This window comes from Falco cherrug, chromosome 1 (genome assembly GCF_023634085.1).
Source record: "Falco cherrug isolate bFalChe1 chromosome 1, bFalChe1.pri, whole genome shotgun sequence".
Taxonomy (NCBI): domain Eukaryota; kingdom Metazoa; phylum Chordata; class Aves; order Falconiformes; family Falconidae; genus Falco; species Falco cherrug.
Window position 1 is genome coordinate 97,098,213 of NC_073697.1, and position 18,626 is coordinate 97,116,838.

General features: G+C 38.0%; 1 protein-coding gene across 2 annotated transcripts in view; it reads right to left on the reverse strand.

Annotated features, from left to right (window-relative positions):
• Window positions 1-18,626, reverse strand: part of SBNO1 (strawberry notch homolog 1) — a 35,223-nt gene that overhangs the window by 5,786 nt on the left and 10,811 nt on the right. For both annotated transcript variants that reach the window (XM_055710554.1, XM_055710560.1), the window contains exons 5-29: window positions 17,548-17,648; window positions 16,303-16,399; window positions 14,990-15,150; window positions 13,859-13,992; window positions 13,619-13,709; window positions 12,517-12,678; window positions 11,829-11,964; window positions 11,646-11,751; window positions 10,246-10,399; window positions 8,876-9,058; window positions 8,579-8,676; window positions 7,723-7,874; window positions 6,926-7,123; window positions 6,459-6,629; window positions 6,204-6,373; window positions 5,181-5,312; window positions 3,836-3,971; window positions 3,331-3,443; window positions 3,160-3,231; window positions 2,601-2,700; window positions 2,001-2,075; window positions 1,609-1,755; window positions 1,435-1,529; window positions 1,129-1,221; window positions 527-664 (exon numbers count right to left, since the gene is read on the reverse strand). In XM_055710554.1, the coding sequence (XP_055566529.1) occupies window positions 527-664; window positions 1,129-1,221; window positions 1,435-1,529; window positions 1,609-1,755; window positions 2,001-2,075; window positions 2,601-2,700; window positions 3,160-3,231; window positions 3,331-3,443; window positions 3,836-3,971; window positions 5,181-5,312; window positions 6,204-6,373; window positions 6,459-6,629; window positions 6,926-7,123; window positions 7,723-7,874; window positions 8,579-8,676; window positions 8,876-9,058; window positions 10,246-10,399; window positions 11,646-11,751; window positions 11,829-11,964; window positions 12,517-12,678; window positions 13,619-13,709; window positions 13,859-13,992; window positions 14,990-15,150; window positions 16,303-16,399; window positions 17,548-17,648 (3,215 nt within the window). The remainder of the gene's footprint in view (window positions 1-526; window positions 665-1,128; window positions 1,222-1,434; window positions 1,530-1,608; window positions 1,756-2,000; window positions 2,076-2,600; window positions 2,701-3,159; window positions 3,232-3,330; window positions 3,444-3,835; window positions 3,972-5,180; window positions 5,313-6,203; window positions 6,374-6,458; window positions 6,630-6,925; window positions 7,124-7,722; window positions 7,875-8,578; window positions 8,677-8,875; window positions 9,059-10,245; window positions 10,400-11,645; window positions 11,752-11,828; window positions 11,965-12,516; window positions 12,679-13,618; window positions 13,710-13,858; window positions 13,993-14,989; window positions 15,151-16,302; window positions 16,400-17,547; window positions 17,649-18,626) is intronic.

The following is an 18,626-nucleotide window of genomic DNA, read 5'->3' on the forward strand; positions in this document are numbered from 1 at the left end:
GAAATGTCATCTCAAAGGATGAGCAAAAATGCTTGAGCATAGCAGGATCTGAGAGTTTTTCCAATAATCAACCTGATCTCAGACTCTCAAGTTCTCATAAATTCAACACCTCAAAACTGTTTAAAAAAAGTGGTAAGATCTTTCCAGCCTCTAAACAAGCCATTACAGTACTTAAAATGTCATCAGCAAACAGCTGAAGCTTCAGCATCTTTGCTTAGAATATACTGTACACAGCTGCTTATTTAAGAGCATGGCTGTACACCTCACATAGAAGCACAACTTTCCTTGCTGGATCCTGAAAAAATTAATTTTATATTACCACACCACAGATTATTTATATTCAGAAAGCTTTGGCTATAGGAATGCAGAAACCATGTAGACCTACTTAAAGACCCAAATACAGGCTCTGCTCTGGAAAGATAAGCCTAGTTTTTGACTTGCCAAAATTATACATAAATATCAGAAAAATTAAGTATTTATCTTCAAATTTTTCTAAGTTTAAAAGTAGCATAGTTTTAATGGTTACCTTCTTATATTTCTTTTTCAGGTCTGCACATGTTTCTAGTTTGAGTTGTTTCCCAGTATTTGGTCTGTATACTAAAAAAAGCTTCTTTTTAGGATTCACTTCTTTTACTAGAATAGCGGTTTTCTTGTTATTTCTTATCTGGAAAAAAATCCAACAACAAAAACTTCTTAAGTTTAAACATGCCAACAGTACCTACCTGAAGTGATTCCATACTGTGTTCTTTACGGAGTAACAGCACACGTGATTGCGTATCAAGACAACCAGTAACAATAAGGACACCTTTAGAAGACAGCACCACTAATCCACATGAACCTCACAACTTTCCTTACAGCAAAACATCTCGTTTCTTGATGCAAGTGTAAATAAGAGCTATTAATTCGGGCTCACATTCCTATCTGAAAATATCCCGAGCAGCTAAAAAGGAGTGCTTCATATTTAAGTGGTGGAAACAAGCTTAACATGAATTTTAATGCAAGACTGAAAACATTCTGCAAGAACTAAGCAGTAATTAATTTAAACAGTAAATTTTTCAGGAGACAGTGTGTTTGGTTAGCTCACATAAAGCTGGTCTGGACATAATGCAAGAGACAGAAGAACCTTACCTGTAGTGATAAATAAAATCCATCATCTGGACCTGTCTGTTCCGCCCAGATCTTAGTTGCTTCGTCCCAAGACATTCCTCTCTCCACACTGATCTAGAAGACAGCCAGGCAGGGGTATGTGAACGGGAACAGGCTTTAAAACGGTTACAGACACAGGAACTAAAGACCCATGGAATCAAGCACTGTCCAGTAAAAGGCCTGGAACCTCCCCTCACTCAGCACATGTTTAGCCAATTGCCATGTTTTAGAAACCTACTGGCAAGCAAGTTTTATTTGTTCATACAAAAAGATACAGAATCAACTTACTGTGTATAGTTCTACGTGTCCAGAGGTAGAATATCCAGGAGTTAGAAACTTCTTAACGTCTGCCTTCCTTACTTTCTCATCCCCAGAGCCCAAATCTGGAAAGGAAAGGACAAAGTTATTCTGTTTCTCTGTTCCTACTGAAATACAAGAGTACAGAGAAGCTGATTTACTCACCCAAGATGCCCATATCGTATCTTCCATTCTTTTTAGCATTTTGAATAACTGCATTTAACGTGTCAGAAAAGTACTGGAATAAAGCATTCTGCTGATGTACTTCCATGCCAAGAATTCTATTCAGAAATTTCCCTATGTTGTTATAATCTTAAAAAAAAAAAGATTAAGAAATACACATATTAGGTCAACAAAGACTGATGACAAGCTCTCAATCAGTGTTCAGTCTCAAGAAGACTACTTAAATCCACTCTTTCAGAAATGAGGAAAACATTCTGGAATTCATAAAGTAACTTTTTAGATAGTTACAACTTCAGTTCTATTGCTAGAAAGCCACCATCGTGACATATGATATCTCTAGTGACATTCTAAAGACACATTAAACACACAAATACCTTTATCAAGCGTTAGTATTCCAGATCTGTCTTCTACATTTATCAAGCCTACGCCAATCAATCCCTGACGAACATCTAGGAAAAAGAAAGTTAAATCATGGCTGCTTTGCCAGCTAAAAATAAACCAATGAAGTAACAGCTTGTTTAGCAATCACTGTTCAGGATCCAATTCCAAAACTTCTGACACCCCTCAAATACAAACTGCTACCTAGTACCTCAATAATCAAGGTGGAACTTTGCCTTCTGTCCTTCCAGGAAGCACAAGCAGGGAAAACTACTAGTGGCACTATATATAAGCTCACAGGAAAACCAAGATATTGCAAGAGGTAACAGGAAAATTAAGACATAGAACTGTATGTAATGCTTTGGCCAAGCAGATACAGAACGTGCCTTATACTGAGAGAGTTCACATATCTTGTTTCACACGTGAACTTCAACATTCAAGCAACATGCAGAGGACTAACATCCAGTGAGAGCCTGTCTGGGCCAGCTGATCAGCTGAAATAGTAACAGTGTTTTCTAGCTCTAAAATTATTTTTATTTTCTGCATACTGGAAAACGACCCAAAGGTAGCTATTCCATCCAGCAAATCACACTTACCTTTGAAGAAGTCTCCAGGAAAATCGGGAGGTGGCGAGACCATTGGGGAGTCTAAGTTCACAATGGATTTCATAACAATCTCTAAAGCATTTCTGCCATACTGCATAAGAAAAATAAAGTTGCTCTGATAATGCGATCCAGTGTTTGTGCCTCAGCCTCAAGCACACGTGGTCTAACAAATATTTGTAATTCACAATAAAATGTTTTTCTCTGCAGTAGTGAAGGGAACTGTTTATTAGCTGTTCAATTATAAACTACACTATATAAACAGCCCAGTCTTAACTCCTAATTAGAATTGCCAAATTTATCTTTCAGTTGTCACTCAAGACCTGGATTGTTAGCAAATGCAGAAATGTAATTTACACATGTATTCGTGTTCCATGCAGCTTTGCCACCAGAATTAAGAATGTTTCCTGGCTGTCTCAGAAAGAGGCCTCCTTATCAGTAAGTAAGGCAGAAGTAAAACACTTCACAGAAGATGGAAGAAATCCTTCCTCAACAAGTCATTTGTGGCATAAGTGTCAGAGCATGAGTTTTCAAACAGAAATAGAACCATCACCTTGTTGTCAAAATTGAATCTGCTGAGGTCTCGAGTTTCTGTAGCCCGTCTGTCACCATGGGTGAGGGCTCCCTGTTAAGACACACCTTTGTAATTAAATCAAATTTTAAGAAAAGAAAACTAAGTTGTATTTTCTCAAATAAAGGATCAGACTTCTCGAAACAATCTTACCAAGCTCTCCAGTCTTTTTGCAACTATAGATGCAAATCTTTGCTCTCCGGCCAATTCAGAAATTAGGAACACATACTCTGGGGCAGTCACTTGGTTGGATCTATGAGTTCTTCCTGGATAATTAAATAGAAGCACATATGTCAAATTCCACTTCCTTGAACATTTCTAATAAAATATGAATTCGACTAGTAAAGAAAAAGGCTAGAAATTAAATCCTGCTGAAAATTAAGTTTCTGCTGTACTACAACCACTGGAAGGTAGTACACAAATGCTCTAGAGTTGTGGCAACTTTCATAAAGATGATACATGAAAAAAACACCCTAAGCTGCAGTGTGAGCTTGTAAGTTTTGAAAGAAACCTAGCAAAATTATGACTATAGATCAAGCTGATTCTATTCATGGGTAAAGACGACTGGAAGGATCAATGTTATTTGCCATGAATTAGAAGCAGATTCAGTTAGTATTACTAGTTTGCTAGGGGAAGGATACAAAAAATAGTTATTTACCGAACTGCTGTATTGCTCTATCCGCGCTCCACGGCAACTCCAGAGTCATGTGAACTCTCCGTCTCTGGTTCTTAGCTCTACGGTCTGCTTGCAATGATATCCCAGAGCTGGCAGCCTCCGAGATGATGGCAATGTTCTTTGATTAAGAAAGGAGTTGTTAGCAATACATCCAAGATCAAGCTTCAGTTTTCAGTTTCGAAAATAAAATGTATTTTTACAAGTACTACTAACGTGGATCTGAAATGGTTTCACTGTTACTTAGTTTTCCTATTGCAAGGAGGAGGGGAGGGGAGAAAAAGTATGGTTCTCTATCAGAGTTAGAAATGCTCATGAATTTTTGAGTGACAGGAGTGGTTTTCGCTTTACTTCATTTCCACAGAAAGGTGTTGCTGTCAGAAGACAGGCAGTACATTGCAGTCTTGCCATTCCGAAGGGTGGGTTTCTCTGATGCTGGCCTGCGTTTCAGGAAGGGGAGGGACAGAGGGAGCCCTGCTCTGATAGCAAGCACCGCAGAGAAGAAAAAAGTTGCTGCTAATACTGTATAAGGAAGAGGATATGGCCGTTCTGGTACATGAATGCGTTTGCCTTGGAAGAATGTAAATGTTTGGACTGTGCAGTCACCTACAGGAACGTGAGTATTTATTCTCAAGTGTAATAACAGACCATAGAAGTTCCACCCAACAGCTACCATTACTTGATTTGCCCTCTTGTGGTAGCATGTCCCAAATGAGCCACAGGAAAGTTGTGGGGTTTTTCCCTTCCTCTTTTTATCAGCTTCAGTTCTACCACTATTCCAGCCAGTACTTGATTTCAGAGTGCAATAGCCAAAAGCGATCACCCTTCCCAGCATTACTTCTCGATCCCTGTCAAGGTAGGCCACCACCACCTTTTCCCTGCAGCCCCCTCAATGTTTTTTCAGACCAAGCCAGTCCCCATTTCTCAATTTCCTTATTTCCTCTAGGAAGCAGAGGTACACAGTAATCCAGATAAAGGAATCACAGAGATGGGGGGCGTTTCTCTGCCTTTTAAACATACACTGCTTCACCAGAGCAGCTGGAAGGTGCCAGCTTTCCATTTGGCATGTGTATATACCTCTTAAGCACAAGCCTCCATGGCCACCCAAACTACAGCCTGACCTTTAAAGCACAATGCAGCCACATATTGGACAGGACTACTGAATGCACTGGTTTGAAAAACGTAACAATAGTGAATAGAATATGCTAACTAGTACTTACAGTACCTGAGGAGTCCCTGTAGTATAATGGTAGAGCCACAGCTTCGATAACTTAAAGTGTTACAATTTATAAAATACTGCCAGATGCCATAGTATCTCTTTAAGGATTACCTTATCTCCATCCATGAACCTCTGCTTCTCTGTGATGTTCAGAATTTCAACGGGCACATCAAGCTCGGACCTCGACTCGTAAGATATGCTGCCATCGTCATTGCTTACAACTCGCCCTTTGCGGCCAGTCATCTGCAAAAACAAAAGGGCATGCAAGCTCGTTATAGCAATGCCAAAATTATTACATGACCAAAACCTGCAAGCAACGGTACTGTTTATTCATACACCAACCTTAAAATAGAATCAGTCATTTACTTCAAGTCTAAAACCACATTAGAGAACCTGGATTGTTTTTTGGTTGGTGCCATTACCTGCTATGTGGTGTGGCACAGTTATTTAGAGGTATCTCATGGAATCAAAAGCATAACAAAGCCTATCTATGTAGATATGACACAGTACTATGCTCCTGTCCGTAAGGGATTTACCAGGAGTACTAAGAAAATAATCAAAACTGACAGCTGAGATTGCCACTGATTTCAACAGGGTCTTTTAAATCATAATGATCTTTCTGCTTGATAAGAGTAAAGACATGTTTCTAAAGTTATTGAGATAAAGAGGTAATAATTCATCAGGCTTTTCACTAATGCAGTTTTATTATACAGGTTCTTAATCTTCATTGCCTAGGAAGATGAACTAAAGCTGCTTTCTGTTTTATATACACCCGCTTCAAACTGACTACAGCTAAAGAGACACACCACGATAAAGCAAAACAAACTAGCATGATTTACCCAACAAGAAACTACCAGTCTCAGAAATAACCTATTTACCCATTCAAAGCACTCTGTGTTCTAATACAATCTTCGAGTTTCCCTTTAACTCACAAGGCATTCAGCAAAGCAACATATACTCTTATCCCAGTGAGATTACTGTCTAAAACTGATAAACACGTTCTCTTTAATAGATACATAAGTCACATGCAACCCTGAAGAATGACAACACTGATTTACTGCAGCCAGATAATGTATGGCTGCAGTAGAAAAAAAATACATTTTTTTTTAAAAAAAATGTGAACACCAGCCCTACCTCTGCAACATTTTCCGGACCACCGAGTTCATCTATAAGCTCATCCAGTGTATTAGGTGGAAGATCTTCAGCCAGCTTTTCCAGTTTATCAAGCAGTTCCTTTTTCATTTGTTGGGCCCTTTCAACAGCATCCTGACTTGTTACAAAGCTGCTGTTTGTGTTACTGTTTGCTGAAATTTAAGAGACTCTTTAAGATTTAGAATTTCACTGCCTAACTGCTAAGTAAGTGAATCCATCAAAGAAATGTATTCTTACCTGACATGTTGGTACTAGAAGTGGTGGTACCAACAGTGGAAGTAAAACAGCTAGGTCGTTTTGATCCAAGACCAGAAGCTAGTAAGGCACTTTGAATAGAATCTGGGTCTATGCTTTTCTTCTTTTTCTTGTCTTTATTTTTTTTATGCTCTTTTCTAATTAACCAGGGATCTAAAGTTAAATAAAGTTATTTTCAAAAAGATGGAAGCATTTACCAAAAAGCCATCCTTTCCTTTGAAAAAACTACATTCTTGTTACAAAAGGTGACTTACGAAAGTCTGACCTCCAGTGTGTAAAATCTACTTAAAGATGCAAACCAACACTCCAGTACTAATTCCAGTCTCATTAGAATTAAACTACATGCTTATCGAACACACTTATTTTTGACTCATTGAAGTAGTTAGGAAAGACTTTATACTTACTATCTGCACGTACAGCTACTGGCTCAATGAAACAAACTGTCTTACCATCTTCATCATCTTCACTGGATTCATCTCTGAATGGGTTGAAGTCATCATCATCTCCAGAACTCAAAAATCTGGAGCTCTCATTGTCACTTTCTTCATTGTCTGAAGCATCAGACTCACTTTCACTCTCATCAGAGCTGCTACCTGCAAGGCCGCCTGTTTTGCGAGCTTTTTTGGCTTCTCTGCTTATTTCTTCACCTGATTCCATTACCCCCATCACCCCAGAAGAAAAAAAAAAGTTAGTTTAGACATTGTACTCTACTTTTGAGGTTTGTTTTACCACCACTGCATACAAACTAGAAAAATACTCAACTACTAAAAATAGCAGTGTTTTAAAGAATCTAAGTGCCAAGACATCTCTCCCAAGTTTGGTTTTTGATTGGTGGTTTTTGTTTGTTTTATGATCACCTACCTTTCAGTAAGAATACAACCAGTTTGGGAAGTGGGGTGGTATTAGTCTTGTCTTTACTGAGCCTCAAGAAAAAGTGGTTATCAGCGTGACTGCATCAGGAAGTGGTCTGACACGTGCAAGGCATTTTGGGATACAGTCCCATACCAGATCAACTCAAGTCTGAGTGAAGCAGTAACCAGAATTTACAGGTTATATTGCTTCAGTAGCAGTTTTAGTCCGCTAACGGAAATTTCTAACAAAAGTCTTAGAGGCTTGCAATACATGCTCTTTCATGAATGCCTGTACTGATATTTACACTCCTGTATTTTTTCCAGAGTTCACTCTTGGGCAGCTCTAGAACTGCCCCATTTTCACTATGGCATCAGTCTAAGAACTTCAGCATTACCTTTCCGTTTCTTTATTTTGTTCTCCTTGCAAGGGCTGTCTCTGGGCGAATTGTTATTACTTTGAGCAGTCAAGTCAATTCCCAACAAGCTAAACAGCTTCTTCCTGTCAGGAGCTGGAAAGTGCTTTTCAATAAGAGACTGGAATACTCCTCTGTTTAAGAAAAAAGGGTTCTTCAGTCAAATTTGCATTTATTTAAAGTAGAAACCTATAACATTTTAACAGCTTGCTTGAATTCTCTGAAAAATTATTCCCTGTGAACACTATTACACAAGCACTCTGTAATTATCACCGATATTATTTACCATATATGCCATACCATGGATGTACTGTATTTGTCACCTTCTTTTAAAAGTAGGAGACATTTACTTTACAGCACTGTAACTTGTAACTTAAATCTGGTTTTGGCATCAAGTGGTATTGCTACTGCGATCTTACTGCTCAGAGTTTAAGTGACAGATAAAGTTCCTCAACAAGGTGGTCTCAGGACTGAGATCATCAGGTCTGGCTCAGCTGGTGAAAGAGGGAAGTCACAGCTTAAACTGGCTTTGGTTTAAATGCAGCATACACTTTGCAAGTCCTCCCCTCCTCCCAGTTTGAGTAGAACAGTACCAGCTGTTCACACCTGAGAACATCATTTCAGAAGGCTGGCAGAGCTAGGAACTAACCCATGGTTCACTTGAGCAATAATACCATCAGGTTTTATGTACGGATGTTCTTAAGCTGCCTGTACTAAAGGATACCCAGCGTCTGTGCACTGATGCATGTTTTACACGTGAAAGGACAAATTACTACACACACTAAGCTGGATTAAGGCTAGTTTTGTAAAAGACAGTTTTAACAAACTTCAATCTTACTTTGCTGTAGAAACAAAGTCATTCAGTTCACCACCACCTTCCTCCAAGGCTTCTAATGTTCTTGCTTCTCCTGTTGACTGCAGGCCAATAACAACACACTAAGGACAAATGAATACAAGACTAAGATGACGTGGAAGTTTACTTTTGCCTGAATTTCTGCTCATTAAACAGCTTCAATACCATAAAGTACAAAAGCATGCTGCTACTATGTCTGAAAATATTTGTTATAAAAAAATAAAAACATTAATAGCCTTACATTTAATAACGATATTTAAAAGTAGGTCTTTATCAACTTACTTTCCCGTTCTTGATTTCTTCCCGAGCTAGCTGCACCACCCTCTTCACTTTAGACGCTATGCAAAGGTACTTGAAAAACCTCTGATGAGCTGACCAAAACTGACCCCACATAGACTTTTTCATTCGTTGTTCTGCATCAATAAGATCGGCTGCTTGCTGAAACCTCTCTCTAGCACTGACCCACTGGAGAAGAAAATGTTAATTGCTTTACAGGTCACATTTCAAGGCTACACAGATACATTAATACCCAAATAAAGACAGAGGTTTAAAGTTCCAGTACTAAGGGACTGCAAGTCAAGGAAACTCATCATACACCAAACATAGCTCACAAAAAAAGAAAATAGCTATCCTTAGTAAATTCAGAAGATAATTATGTTTATAATGAAAAGCAGATACATTTACATTACTACCAATGCAAACACACAGTATTTTTTAATTACCTAGTTTCTCCATTAATACACTCATGTTAAGCAAACAAAGAGCACTGCCCAAAATTAAATTTAAAGCTACGCATGAAGATCCCAAGAAGAGAAAACCCCCACTGCCTTCATTTCTACAACATTGTTATACCGACTGTTTCCAGATTACACAAAGTAAGCTTTGGACATTAGTGATTTGTTTAAGCAACATTCAAACTTAAGTGCTGTTTTAAAGTTGATGTTATATACCTGCCAAATTTTAATTATTTTACATGAATAGAGTCATGCTTATGCAACCTCTTAAGCAGATAAAGACCCTGCTCATTTTAGTCTACATCCAAGGAGTAATTATTTTTATCTAATATAGCAGAGGTAATGTACAAGCAGAACGTGTGCTCCAGAAAGACACACTCAACATATGGACAAAACAATTAAGAAAAACATGAAAGATAACCAGCAGGTGGATAAATGAAAACATTAAAGGGAACCACAGCTCCGGTGCTTTGGAGTTGGTCTGCCACATGATTAAAACTATCACCCTGCACTGTAACTACAAGCTACCACTCCATCATTCTGCCTCAATGAAAAAGCCCATGCAGCCTGTCTAGTGGTCCGCAGCTTGTTCTCAGCTCAGTTGCCTAAAGGGGGAGGACTGGAGCACCAAAATGTGACCATCAGGTAGGCAACTACTACCAAGGTCTCTGAAGCACTGCTAGAAGGCAGTGAATTTAGTACATACTGGAAGATGCACCCAGAAGTTCAGTTTTTATGGACTCAGAACAAGAATTAACAGCTTTTGCCAAGTCTTAAATGGATGTTATACTAAGATGAGACAAGATGCTGCCATTCCTGTCTCTCAACAGGCTATTTCAGGAGCATTCAAGTTTAAACCATGTAACTTCAACCTTTCAGAACTCAATATAGAAAGCAAATTTAAGAAGGTGCTCTTACCAGTTTCACAGATTTATTGTACATTTTAACATATTCCTGTGAAAGCAGAACTTCATCAATTTTGAAAGTTACACCTGAAAAACTCAACTGTCTTGCTATGTACATTCCTCTCAGCTTCATATCCATAGCAACTATTTCCATGGCACCAACACCCCTAAAATAAAGGAACAAATTAAGTCAGTATTAGAATTTTCAAGAGCAAGGATTTGTTAAAAAACCCTCAAGTGCTTTAGAAGAAAACAGCATGCTTACCAATGTGAGGGAGTATGTTTTCAAAATCATTAGCACTCTTTCTTGAAATACACCCCCCTGGGGGTCTTGAAATTTAGCGTTCACATAAAACTATATCCCTGCCTCGTATTAAGTGTACCCCAAGAGGTACAAACACCCAAGCAGTTACTTTTCCCCTGAATGACCTAGCATGCAGTAAGAGACAGTACCTTACAAACTGTAATTGGATAATGAAGTCGGTCCAAATACATAACAATATCTTGCATTGCCGTTTTATAAACACCACTGAAGATTTAAAATAATGCATACAAACTGTATTAAGCCATTCAGATTTATGCTGGTATGAAAACCATTAGGCTAGTAGGTAACTTAAGCTATTGCTAGAGGAGTGTTGCTGTTGAAGAGAACTTGAGAGTGCAAAGCAAACCGACTCACAAGTTGGGGCCTGCAATTTCATTATTACTCATTTAATACATACTCAGTAATGAAGTGGAAATGATGCTTGCACAGTCTAGAAAAATGATACATCATGCACATGGCATACAGGGAGATGCATACTAAGCCCTACTGCAGCATCCTGAAGTGTTCAAAATTCTTTTGAAGTAGGCAAAACGTAATATATAAGATGTTCACCTACCAAAGAACATTGGTATTTTCTACCAACCTCTCACATTTAGGTTTTTTTAATAAGTTCTGAATACTAAGTACCTTGCAACAGCATACATTATTTTCCTGAACTGGGGTTTTTATGCCAGAAAGAAGCATAAGAACGGGACTTCTTCCTCTTAAACTGCCCAAGCTGACTGCATAAACATTAGAGGTCTTCTGCATATAGCGAGACATTGCCTGTACTAAGCATACTCAGTACATACAGCATGTTTTCATGATGAGCAGCAAAATATTTGCATTTCATAACACCCACATTTTAAGAGGGCTATTTTCCCAGCAAGCTTCTAAAGCTCTCAGTATTTTCTGTGAGCAAGGGAAACATCCCATTTTTCACCAGAGAAGATAAATTACATTTCTGCTAGATTTACAAGCTAGTCAGAAAGTTCTTAGTGTGACAGGACAAGTTTGCGGAGGACTCTGAGTGAATGAAGACAAAGGAACTGGAAAGCACAGTCAACCACAGCCATATCCGCTCTTGCTATAGCTCTTTCAAATATTACCTTCTTTCAACAGCCTGAATAAAATCACTGAATTCCCTAAATGGAGTTCCTTCACCCCATATTCCAAGACGGTTCATATATGCCATATTCCTTGGCTCAGACGCACCTAGGAGAGAAGAACACATTCTGTACCACTGCCAGCAAAAACATACAGACATGTAATGCAGACTAAGTAGTACATACCTGTGGCACTAGCATAAACAACCCTGGCTTTTGGAAGTTTATTTTGAAGTTCCAATACAGCCAGACCTGTTTTTGTTGGTTTTGATGAACCAACAGGACACAGATTCTTAGCTTTGTGACACTCATCAAATACAATCTGAACATTAATTAAGGAAAAAACTTTGTCCCACTTATTTTTAGAATGGGGAGCTAAAACAGAAGACAAGAAAATCTGCTAATTACAATAGGTAGCAGTAGTAAATTGTAAACTTAAAAGACACTAGAATTTTCACTAAAAACTTACAAAAAGTATTTAGCTAGTAAGCATTAAAGAGCACAACTACCAACACTTGACTTCTTTAAAATGCTGTTGATACTCAAAAACTTTTTAAAGAACTCACTGGAGAAAATTTCAGTATAAACTTAAGGTTCTTAAACATCATATCTTAACTTGATGTGGTTTTTTATTGAATAAGCAGAAGCTTCACTCTTGTACCAGAGTTGTGTGGCAACAATATCATGGCAATAGATTTGGCACAAAGTTTGTAGAACTGAAAGTCTAATGTCAGAACGCGCATACAATTGATTACTGTCACAGATAAAGAACAATACCTAAAACCACCAGCAAATAAAAATACAAGATTGTCTGAAAGATGTAAGCTTAAATAGCACTTTGGCTACAATCAACTGAACTCCAGATGAAGGATACGACTCCATCAAAGTCTTCACCGCACCAGTGAAGCAGCTGCTTTAATCTGGTTTTGTATTTACCACCAGACTGACTTTCACCAATAAGAGAAGAATAAGTAGCAAAGATGACACCTTTCTTCACGCTTCCGTTATGTTTGGAAGAAATTTTCCCATACTTGAACTGTTATAAAGAGATAAGAAATTACAGGAATTATTCAAGAGAGATCCCCTCCTCAGACCCACCTACCATATGATAAAGGGATGCTGGTGGTCTTAACCTTAAGGTGTGTGTACTTTGAACTGCCTGTATCCCTACATCATGACTAGGGCATAGCTGGCACGTGGCAATGGGGTTAAGCGGTTATAGAGGGCCTTACTTAAAAATCTACTTGAAGACGACTAGATCTGAGACCTTAAAACAGCCACGCTCTCTTACTACATGATTTCCTTAACTTAAATATAATTAAAATTTCTGTTTCAATGCATCCCTTAGAGCTAATGGGTCAAGTGTATTTACAGCTGCTACAGTAAGTGACAATTTCAAAGCTTTACTGTATTTTATAATTAAGACTTAAAGCAAAAGTATAACTTAAACCAAACTTTTAAGTTCAGTGAATTCAACCAGTAATCACACTTCACAATTTATGTAAGTGGCTAATCCTGAGCAGAGGCACAATCTCCAAAAATAACTCCACACACTGCTGCTGATTTAGTAAATTATGAAGTCTACTACTCAAGTATTACATACAAAAAATGTTACATATAAAATGTGCACTGAGAGATAGAAATGAAAAAAATTAAAATGCTACGAAGTCTAAAAGATTTAAAGAATGTATCAGGTTCTAGAAAATACTCTACTAGTAGTGTCAGTAGTGGCTTGAAGAGTAACATTTTTTTACAAATACCACATGCTAAGACCTAAACCTACAAGGTGCCTATTTACATGATTAACTTAAAGCACTGTGTGGTTCTCCATAATAAGGCCTGTCAAACAAGACTCAAGACAGCAAATTTATTGAAATTAGTACATTCTTGCTCTTAAAACAGTCAACATGCACAACTTGTCACACAAGCGTACCTAAAGTTTTGCCTCAACTGTACATAGTAAAAAGTTTCCACACCTTGTTTAATGAATGAACCAATATGTTTTTTGCTCCGATATCTCTCAAATCTCTTTCAGCATCATATTTCAGATCATTTGACACACTAAACCTGAAGATAGAAAACAAAGCATATACTCTGTAAGTTACAGCCCAAGTTCAAAAAGCAGTTGCTAGAACACTTGCCAGAATACAGATTACACTGAATTTAAATACTATAGTCACTAGAGTGTCTGCTCTAACAAATCCTGACATACTTACCAGACTGCTCTTTTTCTGCCTAACAAGTAATTTTCATAGATTATTCCAGCTATGGTCCTTCCTTTTCCTACACCAGCACCATCACCTATCAAGAATCCAGCTCTGTCTCCGTTGGGCAGGAATGTTTCATGTTGCTGTAGGAGAAAGAACAGAAAACTTGTACCCATTCTCCAAGCACACATGGATTGTCAGAAATGAGCAAACTTAAAACATCCTACTGGATGAGACCAGCGGTTTACCCAGCCAAGCTGCCTTCTGACAGCGGGAAGAGGGGATTTTATTTAGGGAAAGCATATAACCTTAACTGCTTTATGTGATCCATTCTCCCCTTCTTCTCTCAGCACTTAGAACTGCTACACGTATCTAATTTAGTGCCTACCACCAGACTGGCTGCTTGTTTTAACCTGCTGACACGCACCTCCACAGCCTTTTGTGGCAGCACGACTCAGACACCCACTGCCTGTGCAAAGAAGTATTCTTCCCTCTGTTTTAGACCAACCTCCTACCAGTTTCACCAAAGTTTCTGCTCTGTTCTTGTTTTTATGGGATTCCACTGCCTTCTAGATCAAAGAGACCTTGATTTCACTCTCCTTCATTTTTTGCCTCTCCGGACCGAGGCATCCCAGCCTTTTTAGCCTCTTTTCACGAGGCAACTTCTTTCCTCCTGTAACCATTTTAACTGACCTCTAACTTCCGCTACCTTCCTCCCTGACATGCAGTGTGCTGCATGCACATCGTCTGATGTGGGCCCACTGAAGTTTAACGTCGCAGCAAAATAACACTCTGTTGTCTTCCCTGGACCCTTCCCAATGATGCCAGTGCTGGCTTTCTTAGCCTGCTCCTACTGCAGCCATTAAATTATTTCAGAGAAATAACAAAAATTCCTAAGCTGTCCTTCCCAAGACAGTTTTGAGATCAGCATCATGGGAGTGGTTTAGACAAAGCTTTCTTAGGTGTTTTACTTCACTTTTGTCTGAACTCAAGCTCACCTGCCACCCGCTATTACATCTCAAACCTTTATGCTCTTATTATTTTATCTCCTTGTAAAACTGATGTAGCTGCATTTGTCAGATAGTAGTTTTTCTTCTTAAATTCTATCTTAGTTTTAAGCTGTACTAATGTCCAGCATACCTGGGCTGCGTAAGTGATTGCTTCAAGCTGCAAAGCTGACAACCAGCCACTGTCAATTGTTTCTTCTGATATCGATGTCTGGTACCACACATCAGGAGGAGTTACACTGGACAATGAGCTGGTTTCCACTACTGGGTCAGGATGGCGTAGACCAATTTTTACTGGTTGAAAAGGGAGTGGTAGTAAGGGAAAAGATGCAAACATAAACATGTGCTGCAGCAGCAGAACTCTGTATTCATATTTACCAAAACAAACTGCAACTGTCCATTGCAAAAGCTGAACTCAAGAACTATGTTTCATGGCAACACTACACCAAGCATTAAACAAACTGCATTGCATACAAAAGAATACATTAACCTGAATCTATATCATTGCAATCTTAACTTTCTCTTCTTACCACCTTCCCCCACTTTCTATGAAATTAGGTAAAATTCAGTTAATAGAAAATTAAGGTATTTGTGTACTTGACATGTTTGAGGGAAAAAAAAATGGTCTGAACCTTGCCATCCCAAAAGGCCAGAGGCAGCCTCAAGATGCCAGAATCACAAAAGCAGCATTCTTCTCTCTATTTATATAGTGCTGGTTTTAAGCAGTATGAGAGGAGAAAAGATTTAGAACAGACATTGTTTAATTGCTGACAGATCTCATCAGTGACTAGGAATTAACCGTTTCGCTACAAACCCCATGCAAAATTTATTGCCTTGCTTTTACACCAGGTCAGCAATGTACTTTGGAAACAAGTTAACAGCTTTTTGTCACTGATTACAATAAAGAGAAAGGAAGGAAAAAAAGAGAAGATGGCAGTTAAGACCAGTAAAAGATTCACTTAAAAAAACCCAACAAAACAAAACAAACCAACAACCAGACAACAAACACAAAACAAACAGCTCTCAGTCAGTCAGGAACAATGCAGGAAGAATGTGCTCATGGTAATTTCACACCAAAAGACTAACAAGATTCTGAAGTGTAGCAGCAACCACTTAATCCCTTTACAAAATTTAATCTGATGAGGCATAAGTGTTTTAACACAGGTTAAAAAAAGCCTGATCTTGGTTCAACCACCTTATTTCTGAAACAAGCACTGCTCAAATTGACTAAAGAACTCCTTTTCTATTTAAGAAAAGTGTACCTTCCAAAGCTAAGTGCTATAGAAGAGAAAAATTTCCTAGGAAAACCCTCCACAAATTCCGGTGCTTTTTACTTGATTGAGATAGTAACCTATTTTTTGGTGTTAGCAACTACAGAAGAGAAAACAACAAATTAGCTCTCAAAACATTTCAGTCTTTTGACATTAAGAAAACATTAGGTCATACATTTTATTGGCATATACTCAGCATAAGTTTCTGCATGGCCCATTTCTTCTTCATCTTCTTCCTCAGGTTCCTCCTCCTCTTTTACTGTTGGCACTTTCTAGAATAGAGAAATACCTGCATTAGTCAGGCACACCGTTAATACTCCAAGTCCTGGATATTATCATGACAAATGAAATGAGCACAAACTTGCACTTGAGCATTTTAACACATGTACTAGATGAACCAGTGAGCAGCTGGGAAAACTACAGATGAAAACATACATTTCTTACACTTTAAACAAAGACACAAAGTCAGGGAACTTCCTCTCTTTTGCAAGGAGATTCAAGTACTCCAAACTCACATAGGCAGAATTTCCAAAGAAACACTTCTAACAGTGTATTAAATCCAAACTATGACTTAAAGAAAACTGCCTTAAACACACAACAGCTAGCTAACAGCCAAAACCTAACTTTCAAGTGCTCCCATGCAGCCTCCTGCAGTTTCACATTCACTATGTAATTTCACAACTTTGGGAATAGTTACAGTATCTATCCAGTATCCTCCAAAACCTGACAGCCATCCATTTTTTACCGTGATCTTGGTCACTGTAAGTATATGAATATTTTTAAAGTACTCGTTAAATGACAAATCAAAAATTTCACAATTACTAATTTAATGTTTAATACAAAAAAAGTAATCTGAAAAACGCTTCTCTTCGCCAGTTGCTAAAGAGCACTGTTCATCACAAACTTCAACTTGATTCTAGCTATCAGTGAAAATGCTGAAACTGAAATGTTTACAGCATCAGAATATACTTTCATTACATTTACGAAATCCAATGATACTCAATTTATATCTTAAATCAAGCTGCCCAGAAGGTCAACCATGCTAGAGTAAGTCTTGTTTCCTCCTTGCTAGTTATACAAATGGGGATATTTTAAGAAAATGTCTTAAAACACAGAGCAATGATAGGCTTATCAGCTCTAACTGCAGCACACTCTTCTTTGGCCACACAATCAGGTTCTGTTAAGGACAGTAATTTCTTGACATTTCTTGTAATTTCCTATATAGGTAGTCTGCTCTAAACAGCTGTTTTAGTCATCTAACCAAGCATTCATCTAGTGGAGAAACCAACCTTTCGAACAAACAGATGCACTTGATAATTCTACTGCACAAAATGCATGTATAACAACTGAAACAAGTCACAGGTGGTGTGGCAAATAAAATACACATTAATTTGGCAAATTAATCATTTGTATGACTTACCATAGTAGGTGAAAAACTTCTCATTTTAATATCATTTATCCATATTCTTGCTACCTCTTTTGTGGAAGCCTCCTTCTTCACTGCACCGTTGCTTAGATCGGCTACAAAATACAAAGCTGTGTTTTACAGAAATTCCCTCCAAACATCAAAACTAACATCCTTACCTATTAATGAGCTGGAAGAGAAGTTTAAAATGTCTAGTAGCACACTGACGCTTCAAGAACACAATCAGTATTTTTGTCCAAATCAGAAAGCCTCTGAGCAAGGAGTTAAATCCTGTTCCTTCTTCGAAGGAAACAAACTTCCCATGCAATACCACCCACCACATCCAACAGCTGTGTATTAGTTTCAATATTAAAAAAAAAAAAGTATTCTGGACCATTACCAAATCTATGCATAGTATTTAGAAATACTCCATCCTGTGAGCCTTTGAAGTTTAACAACAAACCAGAAAGCCCAGTGTTTCAACAGAAATTAATTTACCTGGTCTGGTGACATTTACTAGCTTAGGAGAAACTAAGATTACTTCTGTAAAACAAAAAGTCAACGCTTTGGACTCAATTGTTAGAAGTTTTTAACAGGATCCTTCAAGAAGATGGTTTATTAACTTTCCTGTCCTTAGCCACATTTGGAAACAACTGGCTATAGGGCTCACAACAGAACTAAAAAAATTTACACAAGGATAGATTTAAAGCATTGAAAGCAGCTGTCAAGCTTCCATCATGCTGACAGTCAATGCATGCAATAAATTTAGCATAATTTCCCCTAAAAACAATTAAGACAATTGCACAAATAAAGTTTTCCTCAAAGAGCTTGCATAATTTAACCTTTTAGTATCTCCCAATCTAGAATTCCTGCTGCCTGAATTACATGAAAATACGATGTTTCCTTCCAAGAGCTTCCCTGCCCTTGAAATTTCTGCATTTTGTCAATTATTTTTTTATAAGCATGAAGAAAGATCCAGAAGCACAAGCACACCAATAACATTAGAAATACAGCAGTTCTAGAAGTTGCATGTCTGCTTTTCACTTAATACAGAAGCTACAGATTCAACTGTTCTCTGCAGCTATGCCACTACA